The 23,005-nt window shown below is 44.0% G+C and overlaps 1 protein-coding gene across 1 annotated transcript in view; it reads left to right on the top strand.

Annotated features, from left to right (window-relative positions):
* The window catches only part of LOC142947965 (serine/threonine-protein kinase BRSK2), a 149,463-nt gene that overhangs the window by 121,386 nt on the left and 5,072 nt on the right, over nt 1-23,005 (top strand). Inside the window, exons 6-16 of the mRNA XM_076089834.1 lie at nt 1,549-1,582; nt 1,698-1,766; nt 3,293-3,439; nt 7,808-7,839; nt 9,671-9,835; nt 11,075-11,172; nt 12,117-12,267; nt 18,206-18,266; nt 20,250-20,457; nt 20,620-20,668; nt 21,730-21,853. Coding sequence (XP_075945949.1) covers nt 1,549-1,582; nt 1,698-1,766; nt 3,293-3,439; nt 7,808-7,839; nt 9,671-9,835; nt 11,075-11,172; nt 12,117-12,267; nt 18,206-18,266; nt 20,250-20,457; nt 20,620-20,668; nt 21,730-21,853 — 1,138 coding nt within the window. The remainder of the gene's footprint in view (nt 1-1,548; nt 1,583-1,697; nt 1,767-3,292; nt 3,440-7,807; nt 7,840-9,670; nt 9,836-11,074; nt 11,173-12,116; nt 12,268-18,205; nt 18,267-20,249; nt 20,458-20,619; nt 20,669-21,729; nt 21,854-23,005) is intronic.

The raw sequence follows: 23,005 nt of genomic DNA, 5'->3' as shown, positions 1-23,005 counted from the left end.
GACATATGGGCTTTTATTGTGGCCAGAATTTTAATGTGATACGATATGATACAATTAAATGAACTTTATTTACGACTCTAATTAAATTAGGCCATTAAATGGAGGTAGAGCACAACAGGAAAGAGGGGTCATGAATACTCATGGATCCTCGCCGCATGACTTTGGTAGTTTAAAAGAGTCCCACAGTGAAGAGATTGACACGTATGGAGTTTTTCAGTATGGAAAAGTTTTTAAAAGCCGACTAATGTGGACACATGTGAAAAGTAAGCCATAGAATTATGGGTCAGAGTAGAAGAGAGATGAGTACATTTCGAAGCATATACTGTAGATGATATGGCTGACTGATTTAGTGTTCTAATATCGACAAATTAGGATTCAGCTCGGATGCTTGTTTCCAGTCTGTACCTTCACCCTAGTGTTTGCCACCTAAAGCCCCTGCAGCTAATTAGCTTACGCTCATGCTTGTTCCAGCTGTGGCTGGTGTGCAGTGGCACAACTACTGCAAATCTCAGGCTTGTTTTTTTTGTTTTTTTTTGTATTTTCATTCCTCGCTCATCTGCATAATGCACTATGACACCTGCAATCAGGAGGGCCGTATTTGCATAGGCTCATCGTGTTTGAGCTTCCCGATGACACGGCGGCAGTGTTTGTTATCGGCCAGTATTGTGACAGCCAGAGGAAGCCGCGCCGTCGGGGCTGGTATTCATGAGTACACAGGACGACAACAGACCTAATGGGCGCCATGTTTACAGACTTCAGATAGTCTCTCATTAGAGCCAGATATCCTGGTGTTAGATTAGACTGAGCGGGAGAAGGAGGCGGAAGACGTATCATCAGGCTGAGGGGTTTGGGGAGACAGGTGCTTGATTTGCTCTCTGTTTGCCGTCACATGTGGGCATGTCGAGAAAGAGCAGAGCCTTCCCCAAAATCAGAGAAACAAAAAAAACATCCTGGAGCTGAAGGGTATTTTGATTTTATATTGATGGAAAGCACTTATTATTACCCATTTCCTTTTATTTCAAGGGTCTGGATTTGTCAATCTGGCAATGTCAAAGAGCTACAACAGCACCACTGTGTATGTATAGAATGACAAGTCACTCCATAGCGTTTCATAACCAGTGGCTTTTGGAGCAGCCATTGCGAGGTAGCTCCATAAATCTTCATACGATATTGATGTGTCAATCTAGGCATTGGGTTTACTGTCAGCCCGTCCAGGTGCAGTAAAGATTAGTGGGTCTGTTCACTGTCTGCTGTGAGAGGATGCCCTTGAGTGAGCAAGCGGGAGGACATCCAAACACCCTCAGGATGTCTAAACTCCTAAAGCACATCTTGATCTATGCTCACTTGAGACATTTATTGTCTGCCTAAATTGATCTTTTTCACTTTTTTTATACAGTGGTGTATGACTGTTTGATGTTTGTTGTGATTGTATAACCCTGACGTACTTTGCAGTACAGCAAAAAAAAGTAACCTCGATTTTTCTTTCCTTTATGTTAACTCCTCAATTTAATCCCCGTTTGCACTTTTCTTTGTTTGTTTTCCCAACAGATCTCCACACTACGCCTGTCCAGAGGTCATCAGGGTGAGTCATTTTTCACTAAATCATGTTGTTAGCTTCTTTTCATAGTGCACCATCTTATTTTAACCAACTCTGGCACTTTACCCTAACCCGCTAACAAACACTCTCTTGTCCTTAGGGAGAGAAGTATGACGGGAGGAAAGCAGACGTCTGGAGCTGTGGGGTCATTCTCTTTGCCCTGTTGGTGGTGAGACTGACATGCAGTTTAAAATTCCCCAAAGAAAAATGACATGACAAAATGTAACCATAAAGTGTTGCCTGGCCTTCATAGCTAAGCCGTAGGTCCAGCCTTTCTAACAGCTGTAATAGTTCAAAGGCAGAGAGCACGTGTGCCTGGTGACAGGACATTCCCAACTTTGCACTCCGGCTGTTGACTTGAGGTTGACCTTACTGTAATGGAATGGGGAAAATGGGGCGAGCTTGAAGCTGCAACGGAGCCTCAACCAGAAACTCAGGGTTCAGGAAGTTAAATTCCAAATCGTATCACTTAGAAGGTCTGACTGGAGAAATGTTGCGGAAACGCCCTCAAGCTGAAATTCTTGCGCAAGAGAAGATCAGAGAATAGAAGCATCTTTTTGTTCGTTATCCTCTATCCACATGCAACGCTGTATCCATAATCAGGTCTATTCTCCAGCTACATTATGCCTATGGTTCCCCAGCCATGCAGCCCTGAAGCTTTGTTTCATCAACAGCTGTACTGTAATTCCTACACATTCCTGCTCCATGAATAATTCACACAGCAAAACTGAAAGAAGACAGCCCAAAATAAATATCAATGCTGACAGGGCGGCTTTTGGCCACAGGCCCTGTGTGTTTGTCTTTGGTTGTGCCTCTTTCTCTCTCACTCAGTTTCTTTCTGTCTCATCTGTGTGTGTGTGCGTGTGTGTGTGTGTGTGTGTGTGAGAGTATTAAGGACAGTCTACCTTGTACTCTTGTGTTGCGTAAACCTAATGTTGTTTACTGTTGTCTCCATTGTGACCATACTTCTCTTGCTCCAAACAAAAGTTTCTACCCGACGCGGTTTGACTACAGATGAATTTTGTCTTTCTCCTGCTTCGATCTGTCGTCTAGCTGCGAGATAACCATTTGTCTGATTGTGGGAGACACGCATACTCCCCAGCAGTTAGGCTGCTCTCAGATCATCTGTTACACAAGTCCGCCCCCCCTTATTTCTCTATACCTCTCTTCATTTCTCAGCCTTTCTTTTTGTCTTTCTCTCCCTTTTCCTCTGACTCTCCCCCTCCATCTTGTCTTCTGCTGGTTGTCATTCATCAAACAGCCACATCTGTGAGGTGTCGGCTCGCTCTGATAAATGACTCTGATGAGCGAATGCTAAATGAACGGGGTAAATGAGAACGCTGGGTAATTATTAGAAAAAGCCCAGTTTTCAGCTTACCGCTGTTTATTATTTATTTGTCATCGTGGCTGAGGGCGGAATGCTCTAATTGGAGAGTCGAACAAGTTGAGAAAGCACAGCTGTTCTTTAAGTCGTGCAGGATTTAGACTTAAAATATGGTTTTGTTTCCTCGAGCGAGCCTTGTTAGTCATTCTTTGTTTTCTGCCCTCGATCGGGTGACGGCTTATTTTCTGATGCTGCCATTAAAACAAGTGCAAACTGTTTCTTCTCTACTTTTGTTCCTACATCTTTGTCTTCACCACATCCAATTTATTTCCCCTGTTTTCACTCGCTGCTCTCTTCCTACATCTCTCCAGGGTGCCCTGCCGTTTGATGACGACAACCTGAGGAATCTGCTAGAGAAGGTGAAGCTGGGAGTGTTTCACATGCCACATTTCATCCCTCCAGACTGTCAGAACCTCCTCCGTGGCATGGTTGAAGTGGATGCCACCAAAAGACTAACGGTCAGTTTAATTAAGAGACCGGATGATAACACATGATTATGTTCACATATTTTTGTGTGCTTTTGGTCTTTGGCTGTTTTTCATGCTTTGAGCTTGTCTTCTTAGTTTCAATTGAGGGAAACCTTCATACTACAACATGCAATGCTATTTTAGACAACAGCTTTGGTACAGCAGTCTAGGCCAAGCCAGCCATTGTCTTTTTCTTGCTTTACTCTTTGCTCCCCAATGTTCCAAAAGCGTTTGTCTCGCCTCATCTCTGATTCTGTTTGAGTTCTTTTTCAAGTGTAGTGTGTGAATTCAGGAGAGGACTGCTGTTTGTGTACTCCCCCTCTGCACTGTTTAGTGTACTCATCACAGTGCCGGTTCATCTCCACACAGCAACTGATCACCTTGGCGAGGTGGCTGGAGGATAACGCAAAAACAGTGGAATGTGAAGGGCAGAGAGTCAGGGTGTGGTGGAGAGAGAGGTGGACAAAGGGAAATGTAAATAATGAAAGTGGCCAGAGATCTCAAAAAGTACAGACTTCACGTAGAGATGCTGCTGCCCTTTGTTCATGTCCTGCATTTCACATTCAGACGACGCGCAGAGATACAGACGCGCTCTGAAGTTATTGTTTCTGCACACATACACAAAATACAAACCCCACAGTTTGACACACATGCACCCCCCCTCCGGGCTCTCCAGGTGTTTTTTTGAATCAGTGCAAACAAAACAATTTTCATGCACTTGCCAGAAAGCAAATGTGGTGACACCAACCTTGAGTGGATGCTGATGCTCGATTTCTCCATGCCTTAGCTATCTTTCACAGTGTCAGAATGGCTTTGCATAACAGGAATTTTAAAAACACCAGAAAAAAACAAAGATCAGAAATCTACAAAGAAAGAGACGCTCATTTGTGGGAGAGGTTACATCTTTAAGGTACAGCCCTTGAGATGAACGGCAATGTCGAAACATTGACTTGAAAGACCCCACCTCTTTGGTATGCTGTATGTACACTATATGCTGTATTTTTCTGTTCTCTCTCCCTGACGAGGACAGGTCACCCTGAGATCCACCAGATATGTCCAGCAGCCTCCAGCGCTGTCCTCGACAAAGGCTTACACACAGACTGAGCTTCTGGGAGAAAATATGCTCCCTCCCCGGCCCCCCTCCTGTGCACGGGGGCACCGAACAGAGCTCTGGGGATGTGTTGTAACCTCACAGAATGTCAAATAGCCATGTTAGATTGAGCGTTCTTGGAGTTTAGTGGTGACCATCCAGTCAGGGACAAGACAGATGCACCCAAGGGGGGGGGGGGGGGGAATGGCATCATTAGGACCATGTCATTCTTTTGCGAGGGATTATTTTTCATAATGATGTCGACTGTAGCTTGTTGAATCTAATCGATAAGGTAATCAGACCACAACGACTAGCTCTGTTTCAGTATGTCTGTTGTCACCTCCGGTTAATTACATTTTGCTAGTAGATTCACACAAGTACACACACAAAGCCAAGGCCCCTTAGAGTCTTGAGTGGGAGGGCACGTATCCAGGCTTAAGGAGCTTAGCCCAATAAAAGCCTTTCTACATTTCCTGTCTGTGTAGTCTGGGGGCCCCATAGGCGACAGGGCCAGCCGCCTCAACACAGTCTCATCTTCGGTATTGAAATGAGCACCGTCACCCTGGAAAGATCTGCGTCCTGGTGATCCCTGGCCAATGAAGAAGATTGGTAGCTTATTATATTAAAGAGCACTTCATCACAGGCATATAATATATTCATAGGGGCGGCACAGATGAAGTGCAGAGGTTGCCGGAATGAAAATAAAGGAAGTGTGTGTGTTTTTGTGTGTCACTGAGAAATGACACTGCAGTTTATCACGTGAATTCCACCCGTCGGAGGCTGCAGAGACAGCTGTTGCTGCTACTCTGCTAAGCTAGGCTGCTTCCTTTTAGGAGGTTGAGTTACAGAATAAGAAAGAAGGGGGTAAATTATTAGCTTTTTTAAGATATTTAAAAAAGTTTACTTACTGTACATTATCAACAAAATGTGAAGATGTCAAAATGTCAAAGACCTCTATGTATTGTGTTGCTGAGATATCTGTTGAACTGTGCATGCTAATCAGCTAGCCCCGGCCCGTCCTCTCTTGTTATAGCCTACTACTTGTTGCTTCTCGAGAGGCGATCGTGAGTCACTCTTGTCCGCTCTCAGTCCAACATGAGAGGATGAAGAAGTAGAGCTGCCTCAGAGGGCTATCACGTTGATGTGACGTGCGTGTATGTTTTGAAGGTTTGTTTATTGGATTAAATCCAAAGTGTTTGTTAGAAACGAGAAAATGACCTGGCTGCAACAGGAAGTTTCCTGATCCGGCAGGGAGTCAAGGCAGTCCCCACTGGATCAGAGCCCTGGCACTGGGGTTTGCTCTGGCTGAATACGTGTTACCACATCTCCCCTCACTGAAGCTTTGTCTCCCCTGAGCTGCAACCCCCTCTCGTCCCTGCAACGTAGTCTTCTGGTGGAGGGGAAGGTGAAACTAAAATACGAGACCTTTACTCGTTCCTGACACTTTGGATTCAATCCAATAAAGAAACTATGAAAACGTATCGGCACAGTAAACATTATATAGGCCAACACCACACGTGAAGTTGATAATATAGCATTGTTATTTTGGCTCTCAGAGTTCCAGTAGTTTGGATGAATTTTGTGTATTCTTGCTGTGCTGTTAGTTAGTAGTTTTTTTTTTTTTTATATATATAACTAATGACTATACTTTATTTTGTATGGACCCAGTAGTAGAGGTGAAATGCTGCCCCCTATTTGTTTGGACCATGTGGCAGATATTTTACATTGCATCTTTAACTAGCTGAAGTGAAGTCACCAGTTTGGTTAATAAGGAATACAATTGCTTATATGGTACGACAGATGGAAAACAGCAATATTCAGGTGACTTTGTTTTTGGGCAACAGGTAAACAGGTGTGGGCAAACAGCTGTTTGCCCACACACCTGTTTGCCCAAACAGCTGTTTGCCCACACCTGTTTGCCCAAACAGGTGTGGGCAAACAGGTTCCCATTGCCCACCCTTACAGCATGTCCCTCCCTGCCCTAATAAACAGCCATATTGAGACACACATACTTAGCAGACCTGCATACACAAGTTGCATGAAAAATTATTTATACAGCCGCAGATATAAACATACCTGAACTCATACTCATACCGAGGCAAACCGCTGTTACAGCAGCATTCCCCTCCGCTTGAGTGAAAGCAGCTGGAATTGGTACTGTCACATTCAGAGACTGATTGACGTGATTCCGAATTTCAAACCACATCACTTTCAACCCTGCGTGTGATATCAGTCTCTTGCCTCCAGGCCTTTAATAAAAGTGGGGGTAGGAGTAGGTCACCCACTGCCCTGTATCTGACAGGCAGGGTGTCTCCATCAATACCATGACCTCTGTGGAAGCACAGAAGATGTACCTATAGTCAGTAACCACAGCCTGGCCTGCTCTGTGATTGCACTAATATCACAAGAAGGCGTTCATCAGTGATGGAGCACAGAGGTAAATCCTCTGGGATGGTGGCAACATTGAGACATGCGCAACAACTATGCTTCTGAATAAGTGACAATAATTAGAGCTGCTATCTGTATCTCCCGTGGTTCCACAACAACAGCATGAGCAAATTAAAAAGTCCCGACAGTGACATTGATCCTGTTTTCCTCTGTGGGCAGTTGAAACACTGTGGTGTCATTCTAACAGACATCTTCCTTTGTTGCCCTTTTGCTCACTGTTTCTGTCTCTTTCTGCTTTTTCTTTGTTGGCCAAAAAACCATGTTGACAGTGTTGGTGACAAAGTGGCCACATTAAAAGTGTGATGACAAGAGTAGTATTGAGAGAGTGAGTGTGTTTGTGTGAGTAAGAGAGACGGGAAGAGGATGAGAATGGGAGATTCCCTTTAGACCAGAGGGCTTGGTGGGGTCAGCAGTCTGTGTGAGGAAGATAGTATTCTATGTTTATAACTCAGTGGTTCCACCTCTCTGTCATACTCTTGATGCACCGCTCTCTTTTTCCTCAATAAGTTTTTTTTTTTCCCATTGGCAGTATTAATATTTGAAGGCCTCGTTATTTACTTCCACTATCCAATATGGCCGTATTGTTCTATCGTGTTTCCATTAAGCCAGTAAGCTCAGGGTTCAATGAAGCCATTCTGCACCAAACATTTCTGTACACGGGCAAAAGATTGAATTGTACTGTGTATTTACCTTTTTCCTCAATGATTCTGTTGCATTTGAATTGTTATTTTTGTACCAAAAAGATGATAAAATGAATTAAATCAAACACATCACGCTGTTTGTGTACTGACCTGCTGTTTCTTCTGTCATGTCTTTCACAGTTAGAACAGATCCAGAAGCACACATGGTACATGTAAGTACGCTGTCTTTCCTTCCTTTTAAAACCCTCCTCTCCTCTCCTCTCTTAGTTTATTCTGCAGGGGTCGTAGACCTTAGGGGAGCGACAACATGATAAATGGCTTTGAGTTGCAGCCCTGTACACGAGAGCATATTTGAGCAGGGCATGACTCCGCTCTCTGGGATGTGGGGGTAAATTGGTAGTGCATGAAAAAGGATGTGCAGCATATGGTCAACTGAACAGGGAGTAGGGGAGAGCGAACAAGCGAGGATGTGGTGGATGAGAAACCCACATAACCTCAGTGTACCCTTCGTTTAATTTCCATAACAGAGTGCCCCCACCTTTTTAAGCTAACATAAATCTTTTGAATCATGTATGGTACATGTCATCGTAAACTATGTTCAGTCACAAGGTTTATTAATGGGGAACGAAAGCATTAATAAATGTTTTTTTTTGTGTGTTTTTTTAAATATAACATACAGTTACACTCATTGTGAATATCCTCCCTCTAATAATCAGATTATCACCATTTAGAAGCGGTAGTTAAAAAAGTTCTAAGAAAGATTTCTTAAAGGATTTCAAAGAGTCTTTACCCGGCAAGAGCAAAGATAAATCACGACAGGAAGTTGTAAGCCCTGAGAAGGGGTTGAGTTATGGTTTCTGTCGTGTACTGAAAGATCATGTGAACAGACCGCAAGACTGATAAAAGAAACAAGAGAAGACAAGAGAAGAGCTGGGAAAGAAGATTAATGTAATGGGATTTTTTGCCAGTGAGGAAGTTGCTAGGCTGTCCACCTCTGCATGAATGAATGAATGAGATGGGAAGGTTTTGTCTTTCAAATGTGCCATTGACTTTTTCCTCGAGGCAGCTTGACAGTGGTGGGTAAAAATGAAACGTGGTGAAATCACACAAGCTCAAGTTCTTTTTTTTTTTTTTTCTACAAATTCAAATGAGGCCATTTGCTTATTACTTTTACTAGTTGGTGAGCATCCTAACAATCTGCAGCTGAGCAGAGCAGTGGTGCTGAAAGGATAGCGCCAGGCCAAACTGTCTTCACCAGGAAAACTAGTGATGGCCAGCAGACAAACATGCACTCAGTTCCCAGATGATTTGGTACACCGAGCTAGAACTACTACAATCTAATACATAATAAGTTTAAAGTGGGTGACACGTTAGGCTCATGTCAGACGTGTACACGTTTTATTTTTTCATTACCGTGTCTGTGTGTATTAGTGTATTTCTAGATATTGAAGATGAATCTGTTCTTTGAAACTGACATGTGGAATGTTCCAGACACCCTCAGAAACGTTGTGTCAGTGAGGATTAGACTTTCATTTTAAATCCCAAAGAATAAAGTCCTGCTAGTGCACTCCCTAGATACAGAAAGACAAAAGAGAGACAAAGAAAAGTGACATAACTAGGAGAGTGTCTGGAAAGAAGGAGGGGATAATGATGAAAATAAGTTTGGAAAACAAGCCAGGAGGAGACGGAGAGATTGCAAAATGTTCCAGCAACTCGACGTCTTCGCGAGCATGACGACCCCTGTTCCCCCTCTGAAGCTTTCATGCATAATGACTACACCTGGGGAAAATACGACAGTTTCATAATGTAAAACCTTGGTCATAATGAGGCAAACTTCCAACCAAGAGGCAAACAAACACGGTAACACTTCACACACTACAAATTCTGTTTACCGCACATACTTATTAAATCTGTAAATCTGCAAAGTGAGATGCATATTGCCTCTAATGTAAGCTGTGTAAAATGGTGTCTGTCAATGTAGCCAAACTCACAGTAGTAGGGACAAAAAAGACTAATTGTGTTGTGATTCCTTTGCATTCCCAGAGGGGGGAAGAACGAACCAGAGCCAGAGCAGCCTGTGCCCAGGAAGGTGACCATCCGCAGCCTGCCCTCTGCAGACGACATCGACCCAGACGTCCTGGACAGCATGCACTCCCTAGGCTGCTTCAGAGACAAAAACAAACTTCTGAAAGACCTGCTCTCAGACGAGTGAGTGAATGGAGGGGCAAAAGGGAGGGACGGGAAAGAGGTGGGATGAAGAAGATTGGAGGTGTGGTTTGGTGAATGAAAAGGTGTGAGTGATGAGAGAAAAATAGGGGACATGGGTCAAGAAGGTGCAACAGTGGGTTGAAAAAGGAAAAGAAATGAAAGCAGCTGAAGACGGGGAGAAGAGGATGGAGCTGTGTGTTGGTACTGCAATGGAAGGATGGTGATGTGGTGTCCGTGTGCACAGCCGGCCTTGGTTTTTCCCCAGCTCTTGTGAACTCCTTTGTGGCTGTCACTTTAGATGTCAGTGGCTATATATCACTTAACTGTTATCCCACAGCACTTACACAGCTTGCCACTGAACACATTCCCCCCAAACTGATCCTGGCTTGCACCAGGAACAATCCCCTGGGTCCCATTGTTTATGTTTATGTCACACGTGTGTTTTTGCTCATGTAAATATGCATTTATACTGAATAATCTTGCCCTGCAGTGTTTCATACACTTGTTGTTATATTAATAAGGGCATCCAGATGTAGTTTCATTTGCTTTGGTCTTCTATCTCCTTTCTCTCCGTTTTACATTTTCCCGGCCTCTTTAATTTCATACGAAATTACCATTACTCTATCACTTTCTGCTCTCCCCATCTCTTCCGTTTGCCTTTTTTTCTCCTGGGAGCATCCCATAATAGTGCTGGACTGGAGGAAAATCCGTGCTTTATATTTCCCTTCCCCTTGGTTCATTTTAGCTGAAGTTGCAGGTCCTTGTCTCTTTGCCTCCTGCTGCTTTCCAATCTGTCTTTATTACAGACGACCAGTCCCTGTGCCTTTTGCATAGAGAGTATTGCCCTTTAGGCTGAAGATATTAGGCTTCCTGATTTACAGAGAAAGTAAAGGATGAACTCATAATGTTTTGATACTTTCATAAACTTACCAGTAGGCTCTGCATATGGAGATTTATCCTTCAAAATATATGCAGAATATTATATCACGGCTTAATGAGCTGTAAAACTAAACTTTTCTTTTAATGTCGGAAGCTTTTTAGTGGCAGTTTCACAAAGAATCCAAAAAGATTAAAGGATGTTAATCACAGTCATATTTTTTAGCTTTTGCACTTATGTATATGTATGCCTCAGTAATCTTTAGTAATCTTTGTGTTTGAAATGACCCAGATTTGTTCAAAGCCATTGTATTTATTTTTCCATTATGTCTCAGTAGACTATTTATTGTCTCCTCTTTGCAGTGACAACCAAGAAAAGATGATCTACTTCCTGTTACTGGACCGTAAGGAGAGGTATCCCAGCCAGGAAGACCAGAACCTACCCCCTCGCAACGAGATCGGTGAGGCTCGGACCAAAGAGACGAGTGCAGATAAAGAGTGTAACATAATAGAATATGATTTGAAAAACAACAATTCAACAAAAGAGCATAACGGGAGAAAATCAGTAAACGCATATCTGTGACTAGTTTCTTAAACTTTGAATGGCTTTTCATCTAGTCATTGAATAGACGGCTGTATGCACAGACGAAGCAAGGCAATTTAGACAAAAATATGTACTTCAAGAAGGTAACTCATAAATGCTTCCACTATCTTAACCGTTTCTGTTTGTTGAATATAGACAAGCTTCTCAATGAAATATAATAACAGAAATAGAAGGTGTCAATCGGCCAAATTTGAAAAACTGTCAGCTGCGACTGCTGCGGTTCAGATAACTCATCAAAAAAAGGTATTCTTCCATTCCTACACCACAAACGCAGCACAGATTTCCGCCCACAGAAATCTGAGCAGAGACAAAGATGCTCTACTTAGACTTCTGCCAGGGTTATTTTCTGACAACACAAGCATTGCAATAGGAGGAGTGTTATGCGCAAATGTGTGTGTGTGTGTGTGTGTGTGTGTGTGTGTGTGTGTGTGTGTGTGTGTGTGTGTGTGTGTGTGTGTGTGTGTGTGTGTGTGTGTGTGTGTGTGTGTGTGTGTGTGTGTGTGTGTGTGTGTGTGTGTGTGTGTGTGTGTGTTTGTACGTGTGCTGGTAGATACCGACATTTTGATTAATAGACTCCCTCTTCAGTGAATGATACAGTCAATACAGTGGCCATTAGTTCAAGGTCTGGGAGGAAACCATTGCTTATTCACTATTAGTTAACATGCCAATGTGATCAGCTCCAAACATCACTCAAACACTCACACACATATGCAACGCACACAAATGCTCAATGTTCAGACGTTTTCGACGTCGGGTGAATTGTGTGGATTCTGAATCGATCTGTTTCACTGATTCGCACAGATCCCCCAAAGAAGCGGGTGGACTCTCCCATGTTGAACCGTCATGGCAAGAGGAGACCAGAGAGGAAGTCCATGGAGGTCCTCAGTGTCACAGACGGAGGCTCGCCCGTACCGGCAAGGAGGGCTATCGACATGACACAGCATGGACAGAGGTACGCATGGAGGTGAACAGAAAAAGTCTATACAATTTTTCAAATGAACAAATGGAGTTAGACATAGCTGTGTGTGTGTGTGTGTGTGTGTGTGTGTGTGTGTGTGTGTGTGTGTGTGTGTGTGTGTGTGTGTGTGTGTGTGTGTGGAGGATCTCGCAGCCCAGTGGTGTTTAGAGCAGGTCTGAGAGCGATGTCGGGAGGCTAGAATGTGGACAGACATCAACACAGAGACTGACGCTCTGCTCGCTTTGTCTCCTGTCTCACTGTAGTAAATCAGTGTACAGTAAAAGCTTGGATATTCCTGAGGCCAGTACAAAATGCAGCGAAGAAGAAAGGTATTCATCTGCCACTCACCCCTCACATGTTCACCTCCTCTTGCTCTGTGTCTTGCCCCCCCCCCCCCCCCCACCCATGCAAGGAGACATTCCACGGCAGCAGAAAGATGCAGCGGTGCTTTCTGTTAAAAGGAGGCTTCGTTTAAACGGTGACATATGCTGCATGTGGCGGCTAGTCTACAAGTCTATTTTAATAAATCAATAACTCATCTTCAAAACGGAAGAAGCCGGGTCTAACTGAGTCAACAGTTTTGGGATGGCAGTTGCTAAAATATGCCAGAGCTACACCCCCACAAGGCACAGCAGACTGATTTAAAATCTCTTTCCCCATCTTATTTCAACAGCCAATATATCATCGCACGACATATTTCTGCTCAGAGGCGGTGACATTTGTGACAGCGGGTAAGATTGAATCTGAGGGGGGTGATAACCTCATCTGCCTAATGATGGGCAGAGTGCTGGAAAAAGCTTTCCGAGGTATGGGATGCAGGGGCAGCGAGATCATATATTCTATAGATTTAAAAAAATGTCGTTATAAAATTGAATATTCGTCCAAATGTCAGATGCATTAATAACTCCTCACCATAGCGCTTTGCCAACAACAAAACATCAAGAATTTATTTCCCCCCTCATTTCACTGGGGGAAGCCACTTCAGAAGTTTTAAATCGAATTCAAGAGCTCCCACATCTAAACACTTCTGCTTAATTCTTTCTGTCCTCTGGTGCCTCTGAATTTCACTTTAACATTCATCTTCCTGATTTTCATCGCCTCTACTCCACTCCTTCACCCCTTCAGGCGATCCAAGTCTTATTTCTTCTTTATTTAAAGGTCGCATTAGTTCACAAGCTACCTTCGTCTGCCCTTCGCTCTGACTCGTCTGTTTCGGCCCAGGCAATGATCTCAAAAAATAGGCCAGTTTGCAATGACTTTATCGAGCATTAAAAATGCTTTCCAAAACGGAAAACACCAGCTGAGAAATCATACACTACTGAATGGCGAACATCATAAAGGGCACAGAAAACAGTTGTGAACCTTTGCTTAAAACAGGACCTTTAGGTTTACTCGTATAAATCTCAATAATAAGTCACATCTACTGACGGCAGCATATGAAATAGGTTTATCTGGATCCTACATATATCAGCAGCTGCAGTCATTTAAAAAGCTCCGCTGCATCTTTCCTCCGAGCTACTTTAAATCAGTGTGTTTGTTTTTAGACCTCCACCCAAATCTCTTTCAGGAGCTCCTCCCTACTTCCTTGTGTGCAACTGACCTTTAGTCCCAAACGCCCCCCCCCCCCCCCCCTGTTTGTATGGAATTGCTATGCTAATGTGGAAATGCTGCTAGTTTTTCTCTGTCTGGCCTCCTGTCGGTGGGTTTGAGGCGGAGGGAGTCCTATACCACAGCCCATCTGCCTCCAAATCAAATCTTCCCTCGCTTTATGTTGCTCCCCCCCCCCCCCCACCCCCAATGCAATTCACGACTCTCCAGCTGATCAGTGGGGGGAAAAAGATGTCGGTAACAAAGCCTCTGTGTAACTTTTTTTGCCTTTCATCACATCCTTGTGTGCGCTTTGTTTGATCATGTGCGCGCTTGTGTGTGTGTTTATAGGCGATGGCGTTGTGGAAGCACATACGTAGCAGAATAACGTCCAATGATTTGGCTGACTTTCTCTGAACCTAACCTTATCTTTCCCCGACAGCAAACTTTTGTCGACAGCACAGAAGATCCGTAGAACTTCAGATGAGAGGGTGTCAGAGAGAGGACTGACTTTGAAACGTGTTTTGACAGGATACATTTCCACCAGCGCAAATGATGGAAGAGGGGGGGAAGCGGTTTTATCTAAAATTACACAACGAAAATGCCTGAACCTCAATCCCTATCCAGCATTTTGCTTCACATATCTCATGTAGGCAGTAATAATCCGATCAAATGCCCAGGCTGCATTTTCATACATGTGATTGATGATTTGCTTCTGTGAAGTATAATTGAAAAGATTTGGGATAAATGCTGCAGTAGCCACACACATGGAGACATTCTCACGTGAATGTCCATTTCATTCTTTCTATTCCCAAAAGTATCGTGAAAAGACATTTTAAGCCAAACTCAAAGCATAAGAAATCCCACTGATTTAATTTTAAACATGCCAGGAGAAATGAAGGGAGGTTAATGATATGTAAATGAAATATGGAAAAGTGCTGCAGTGTGAAGAAGAGAATATCAATTGATTTTTTTTTTTCCTCTTTACAGATCTGCTCTAGTTGCTTCATGCAGTTTGAATGTGTTGGGTTAGTAGGAGCAGTCTTAATAAGTCAGGCTCTCATGCTAATTATTGACTCTAATTTATTGAAGAGGCTCAAATGAGCACAAATAAAGCACCTTTACCACTGATCTCTACGTCAGGGGTCTTACTACGTTTAGACATTTGAGAAGCTGAGCAGTGAATAGTAACAAAGGTAGTTGTCAGGGCTCAGGAAAAGGAAATGTGTTGATTTATATGAATATCTACTCCACGTACAGAACTCCATTGGCAGGACAAAGTCAATACAGAGGAGGGAGAAAGAAAAAAAGGGAACGTTCTCCACCTGACTTAAATCACGCTAGCAGAGCAGTAGCTTTGTGTTTTGGCTTCGGCAGTGTTATTTGTTCTCTGTTTGACTCCTGGCACCATCCATTACATTTTGATTCACTTTCGTTTTATTTCAGTCCATGCCCTCGTCCCAGAAGCTTTTGTACTTGTTCCATCCCCCACAGACCAACATTAAACCCCTACAAGTACTTTGGATGGGTCTCTGACACAGCCGATGGTCACACACTGAGGACATGGGCCCCAATCCAAAACAGGCTTATTAGAAATATTATCTTAAGTACAAAATGGATAATAGAGAGATATGAATGAGTGGCCCCATTACTCTCACATGTATGTGTGCAGGTACACGCACATTAAAGGGTAACTTCACCTAAAAAGATAAATAAAACAACACATTTTCTCATTTACCTCCAGTGGTGTCTTGTAATGCATATACTTTTGGTTTTATTTGTATGAGATGGGAATAACATTTAATTTGTGGGGCTCACTATTGGTGAAGAGGAAGTATTCAAATCCTTTACTCAAGTAAAAGTTTCACTTAAACAATGTAAAATTACCCTATTATATGTAAAAGTCCTGCATTGGAAATGTCACTTTAATTAAAGTACTAGCAGCAAATGTACTATCTGTAGCTGTCAAATAAATGTACTGCTGTAAGAAATGCAATATTTCCTTCTGAAACATAGTGAAGTAGAGGTATAAAATAACATAAAATGGATTTACTTAAGTATGGGACTGAGCTCCATTCCACCACTGGTGCCAACGGTAGCAATGTGTCTATCCACACTAACAGACTATACATATAAACCACACTACCAACAGTTTTCATTGAAACTGTTTTCGAACGACAAAGTAGTCCCATATGAAAACTGTTGACGGTGTGTTCTGTGAAGTATAGAGTACCGGTAATTGGGACATTGTATCTGGAAAGAGCAGTTGCTTAATGGGTTTTTAAGTGTTATTTTTAAATGCTGTGAGCACCACAAATTAAATTCCACTCACCTCAATTGTTTTTTTTGGTGGAGGCAGAAATCTCTGCAAAAATAGATGTCTTAAAACTTGTGCTAATAAAACCAAAACTTTCTGTAGGGCTAGATACTACTTCAGAACATGTTTTTTTGTGATGAGGTCATTTTGTAACTGACCCTTTTAAAGCAAGAATGCACAGAAACACAGAGGGCTTCGAGTAGCTGGCTTCAGTATCTACTCTGCTGCTGATTTAACAACGTGGCCTCTTTGTTTCTATATGATAGATGATAAATGATTGCTCAAGTTGTGTCCGCTGTTCACCACAAATATTCGTCTGATGATGAGCCTCTGACAGCTCATTACTGTACCGCGTAGCCATCTGTAACATTAGCTTTATAGACCTGCTGGTCCAACATTAACCGTTACAGAGTGCCTCTAACAATATGCTGATAACGGCCCGAGGCCGCTGTGTTTTGGCCATATTTATATGAAGTGCAATCGACTATTTGTGCACAGGCGATCTAGTGAGCAACTGTTGGCATGTCTCAGTGGACCGTAGGACTTAAATGATAGCAACTGTCTGGTCGGCTGTTATCTCAAACAAGACATCCTAGCCAACGTGGTCTCAGTATCGCCTACTCATGAGTGTGTGCAACGAATACACTCACAGAAGGGGCAGTGAGAGAATTGCAGAAATAGCCTGAGAGTGGGTGTTTCTATATTTTCCTCCCTCTCATTGTAGCCGTTGCCTCCCTTCTGTTCTGTTTGTGTGGCTAGGTCTCTCAGGAGTAATATTCCTGCTCTAGTATCACTTTTTTCTTGTGGTGGTTGTAAGTTAAAGGCTCAAGGGAGATGGGTGACTGAACCCAAATAAGTGCCTCTACTTTTTAGAAGATTGATACATATAGATCTTAATCCGGGCTTGTTGTTATGACAGCACCGGTATCATTTTTATGGCTACTAGCTGTAAGCATGTACGCAGTTTTGTGTCCATGTGCGGATGCCTCTGTGGTGCTGTGGGACTGCGCCAGCACCAGGAATGACCATCAGTCTCCATTACTCTACCCCTCCCTCTCATCCTTCATTCTTCCATTCCTCCCTCCTTACCCCATCGCACCTAGACCCCCTCCCTCATCCTGCCCTCACATTTGTCCGTGAGGTCTTCCTCTACAACCAAGCAAGTTGAAAAAAAATACTAGTTGTAGTGTCTTTGTCCTTTTCAAGGAGAGACAAAAGATCTGTAGGGTTGGCCACATGTTTGTAAATGCATCAATGCTGAAAGAGAGAGGGGTGGGGGGGGGGGGAGGGGGGTATTGTTAGATTAAATGACAAAAAGGAACAGTGTTGTGACAGTGAGCAGCTGGTGTTTCCAAGTGTTGACAGGCTCTGTTTTTGTGTGTTGTGTATGTGTGCGTACATGTGTGCGTGGGCCCTTGATGGAGACAGATTGTCCTGTGATTGTTCGTTTCTGAGCAGGGCTCTGCTCATAGGGGTTATTGACGGCATCTGCGGGGGGAAAGAAAAACATGACAAATGGCACTCAACCAAATGTCCCACTTCATTTCCCCCTCAAGATATTTTCTACTCATCCAGTGCGAAGGCCCAAAAGTCAACATGCTAGGTTTATTAGCAGACTTTAGACGGGTCGGAAAGCTAATCCGAATGCTAATCTGTGGAAAGCAACCTAAAGATTTGCGGGAGAAGCTGCAGTCAAATCAGCATATTTGAAACCAAAGTTTGAGCTTAATTGGTTTGAGACCAACTGCTGCTAGTCAATGCTAGTAATGTATGTTGTCAAGTCGGTGCTGTTCCTGTGTTTCCATGCTTTTTGTGTGAATAGGTGTTGCGTTTGCAAAGGGCTTGATAACAACTACTGTGCTTGGTATGATGGTGACATATACTGTGGTGCTTTCTAACTGTGTGCGACATGTCACCTCCAAGCTCTCACCTCCACCTGTGTTCACTGAAACCTGTAACAAGTACACGTGTTGATCCCACAAATTACCTCTGCCCCTCTGTGTGTGTTCGTGCGTGTTTGTTCCACAGGTCTCGGTCTATTAGTGGAGCCTCCTCCGGCCTCTCCACCAGCCCCCTCAGCAGCCCACGGGTAAGTCACGACCCTCTATGCACTTTCAAACACACACATACACATGTGCAACACACACCCGCTGACCCAGTTCTCATGTACTGTATGTAGTTGTTCATGCTCAGGGATAACGACCATCCAACTCCTGCTGATCTCATCTTATTGCCGTTTACTGTACAAGAGGAAATAAAGACGCTCACTACAGCTTCATCGCCCAGGCGTCTGACCAATGCACAGCACACTCAGTATGAAAGTGTTATCCCTGTATCTCTCCGCACATGCAATATAGTAGACTTTTCCTCTTCATTATTAGTCTGAAATATAGTTTATTTTTCCTCAAGTTTTAAATCACAGTTCAGATCTACCTTTGCGTTTGGGATAAGCATGTATCCACTATGATAAGCTCCTCTTATCCGGTGTTCATTTAGACTTTACATGTGTCTATATAGTTGGATCTTTCCGTTAACTCAAAGTAAAATATACAGCAAAATACTATACCTTCCCCTAAAAGCTTCTTCTCTCTCTCGCCTTTCTGCGTATTATCCCTGCTTTTGCTTTCTGTGGTCTGAGCTCTGTGGAAATCCAGCTCCAGGAATGCTTCAGAAAATCCAACTTTTCTTGCTCGGAGCTCGGGAGCTTGTGGTAAACTTTTCCAGCTGACTAACCTGAGAAGGCTCGGGATTAGCCGGGATCCTAAGACGAGCTCCTTTGCGCCACACAGGTTCTGTCAGGCTGATCTGAAAGGGAAATTGATTTCTCAGACCGAGCAAAGCCTGGATTGTGCTCTCAATAAGAGGGTTATTTTCTCAGATTTGTGTCTGGAAAAAGGGGAGGCATCCAAAGGAAATACTGTATCAGTGCACCGTTGTGGCTGCAATTTAGAATTACAAATAAAACAGATCAATAAAACTTACAGCAGAGATACCATAACGGTGTTCCTCCTGATATTGAGACAGCCCAAATTGTCCTCACAGCTGGCCTTTTGTCTCTCACACATGTTAGTGTCTGCTTGCTTTTCTCTGCCAGCAGAGCCCTGTATGTTTTACTCAAGTCAAGTCCATCTTTTCTTTTCTTTTTTCTTTCTTTCTTTATTTGTGTGTATTGCTTGCTGTTTTTGTTGTTCCCATTTCATGTATGTTTTCTTTTGACACGAGTCACTGAATGATCTAACTGCATGTTTCTTTTCTGTCTTTCTTTTTTGTCCATTCCTCCATCTCTCCCGTATATGCACACATCTTACCTGCCTCTATATTCTTTGTCTGCCTCTTCTTCTGGATGTGTGGTTGTTTGTTTTGCTCCACTTTTCTGTCTTGCTTTATCTATGTGCTTGTGTGCCTGCATGTGTTCCTTTGTGTTTTGCTTTGTTTTCCTCTCCTCCTCCACCTGATCTGACACTTGGCTGTATCGTGCTGCTTGTCTTCACACTGTGTCCTCTAACTCCAGCCTGTCAGAAAGTTCTGTGTGCCGCCTCAGTCCACAGACTTGTCGCAGTCCCCTAACACAAGCCCCTGCCCATCCCCTGAGCCCGCCCCTAATCGCACAGGGCCCCGTATCTCCACCCCCAACTCACTCGCTCCAAACAGTGAGCCCCTGCCGGCAGCACTCAACAAGACGCAGACACTACCCACCAAGCCCAAAGTTGTCCCGAAGCCCCTCCAAGCCACACGATCCAACCCGCTCCCCGAAACATCAGATACAGTATCTGCAGCCAAATCCGAGCCCTCATCTCCCTGCCAGCTCCCACCACAGCCACCCTCTGCGCCCCCAACCCCTACTTCTCCTTCCTCCCCGTCCTCCCCCTTTTCTCCATCCTCCATCTCCAGTGCTCCATTCCCAAATAGCCCCCAGGTACGGCGATCCCTTTTTGCTGCCAACCCCCAGCTCCCTGTGCCCTTCAGTGCAGTGGTGCCCCTGTCGCCCATCCGGTTGCACCACTTCCACCCCGTGGTGCCGGCGCCTTCTTCATTCACTGACCACACGCCCAAATCTATCCCGCTCATCCAGGTTACCCCTCACCCCTCCCCTCGAGGCAGCCCCCTCCCCACCCCAAAGGGCACCCCGGTGCACACTCCCAAGGACAGCCCGGCCGGGACCCCGACCCCCACGCCGCCCCCCAGCCCTTCCATCGGAGGCATGCCTTGGAGGACACGCCTCAACTCCATCAAAAACAGCTTCCTGGGCTCACCACGCTTCCACCGCAGGAAACTTCAAGGTACTGACATTCCAGCAGATTTAACATTTCTACGGTAAACGCTGAATTATCTTGTGTTAATTTCACCCCTCCATAAAACTAACTTTACCCACTAAGGCAATCTACTTGTTCTCTTTCACTGAGCCTTCTACTTTTGTCTGAACTTTAACCTTGCTTCCACAGTTCCCACACAAGAGGAGATGTCCAGCCTCACACCAGAGTCTTCCCCAGAGTGAGTAGATACTATACCACCACTATCATAACTATGCATAACCTGTCAGCCCCTCAGTCATTGGCCCAAACAGGCTGGTACTTGATAGCATGTGGATTTGGAAAGCATTACATCCGTGGATGTTTGATTTGTGCCTGCCGAGTTCCCTGTAATGACCTCAGGTCTGGTCTGGGCTGGAGAAGCAGCACCGTAGCAGGAGGTATTGGGTTGGTTATGAGGGAGGTAAGGTAGCCTGTGTGATGTTGTTGAGCTCCCAGGGGCCTGATAACTCAAGGTTGGCCTAGATATGCCTGTTTGGTTTGCTGGCTCTATGGCTTGGCCATTTCTACCTGGCTGAGAAGAACATCCCGGCTGGAATGAGTTGGAGAGATGGCTGGAAAAGACCTTCTTAGTTGGGTTAGGCTTGATCATATTAATAGACACACACCAGCTGTTACCAGCTTCTTACTGCAGGAAAATGTGCCCCTTAATGTCGCTGCAAACGTAACATCATGGAAGTATTTATGTATTGGGGAGTGTGTGAGTCTCGCAAATCCATCCGCATTTTCAAAAATCTCATAAAATATTAATATGCCACAAAACAGGAGTCCATATGGCTTATTAGTGGGTGCAAGTACACTTGGGCTAATGGTGAATTCATCTACCTCTCCCCTGTTGGACCTACAGTTCTGTTCACATAGAGGCTCAATTAGCTCTCTCTCATACATACACATACATGCATTAACACATACCCAGTTGCACAGAAGGTGCAGTTTCAGAAAACTTTTCTCCCCTGCGCAGTCTTAGCTTATTTCCCTCAGGGTATCCTCCGTTTGCTCCTTTCCATTTTCCCAGAGCTGCAGTGAGTGAGTGAGTGAGTGAGGGAGAGAGAACAAGAGAGGGAGAGAAATAGGAAACTCTTCACCAGCTCTTCATTTTTCTGGATAGATAGATGGTTAGATGGATGGTTGGATGGGTGGGTTTTAACAAGGAAGGAAGACAAACGCTCTCAACGGCAGAACAATATAATATAAACTTACAGCTGATAAACACGTTTTTCTCTTCCTGTCTTTTCCCCACAGGCTTGCCAAAAAATCCTGGTTTGGTAACTTCATCAACCTGGAAAAAGAAGAGCAGATCTTCATTGTCATCAAAGACAAGCCTCTCAGCTCCATCAAGGCAGACATCGTTCAAGCCTTTCTCTCGGTACACACTCACACTGTCTTGCTTAATTCCTTACTTTATCCCTGCCTCCACTCCCACCTGATCCCTGCGCCCAGACTTTTCTCTGTAAATCTGAATATGCGTGCATGCTGCACTATTACCTGTGCATCTGCTGTCTGTTGCAGGACGTTGCCAACAGTGCCTCTAACAGCACCGGTGATTGGCAATGCTATGCGGCAGGCTCTCTCTGAGTGTTTGCTAACATGCTTCTGATTTATGTAGCAATTCAGTAAACTGCTTGTGTTCAGTGCTTCTATTTTCTCTCTGACTGCAGACTCAGTTGAGGTCAATAGAAAATCAACAGAGAGCATTGATCATTAGCATATAGATACTTTGCCCTCTGTACCGTTTATTGAGCATGTGTGTGTGTGTGTATATTTAGATGTGTAGTGTGAGAAATTGAGAGGTAGTGTGAATTGTATCTTTGTGTGTGGGGTGTTTTATAATGTGGATGTATAAGTACATGCAGGAATGCAGGTAGCATCAGGGTTTCCCAGTAAGCGCGGCAGAATCTGTATCAACAAACGCTGAGCAGTGGTCGTTGATATTCAGTGTACATAATTGAACAAAACCTATCCTCGCCCCAGTTAAATTTAACAAAGTCTAAGTAAATGCAAACTCTGCCAGTGCAGGTCAATGTCAAATCTGTTTCCTCATCCCTGGAGGTAGCTCTTTTCCCCTCTGGGTTCTACTAGCTGCTATTCCAGACAGGAGATTGGCACCTGATTCAGTAGAATTATACCTCTCACCACACTCATATTAATGGAATGTCAAACCCTCTCCAGCACTATGGCGAAACGTGACTATATTGGGCATACAAATTCATTTTAGGTGGGAGAGTGCAATGTTGTTGGATGACTCAAGATTACATTAGCTTAAGTCTCCCCGGCATGCATGGCTACTCCCCGAGGCATTAATCTCCTGAGGGTTTCAACTGTGGCTCGTAGTATGTGGAGGGTATTTTAATGAGGGTTTACTCACCTTTTCATTTGCCAGGTGTGGGAGAAAAATTTAACATCAATGCTCCTGATGTATAATCCCATTACTCACGTTTTTTTACTACCTATGTTTTGTTCCTATCTCTGCCTCTTTGTCCATTTTGCCTTTCCTCACTTCTCCTCTTCTTTCTCCCAG

This window comes from Anarhichas minor, unplaced genomic scaffold (assembly GCF_050575085.1).
Source record: "Anarhichas minor isolate MPS153535 unplaced genomic scaffold, ASM5057508v1 ptg000011l, whole genome shotgun sequence".
Classification (NCBI taxonomy): domain Eukaryota; kingdom Metazoa; phylum Chordata; class Actinopteri; order Perciformes; family Anarhichadidae; genus Anarhichas; species Anarhichas minor.
Note: the sequence above shows the minus strand (reverse complement) of the source record. Positions and strands in the feature narration are given on the sequence as shown.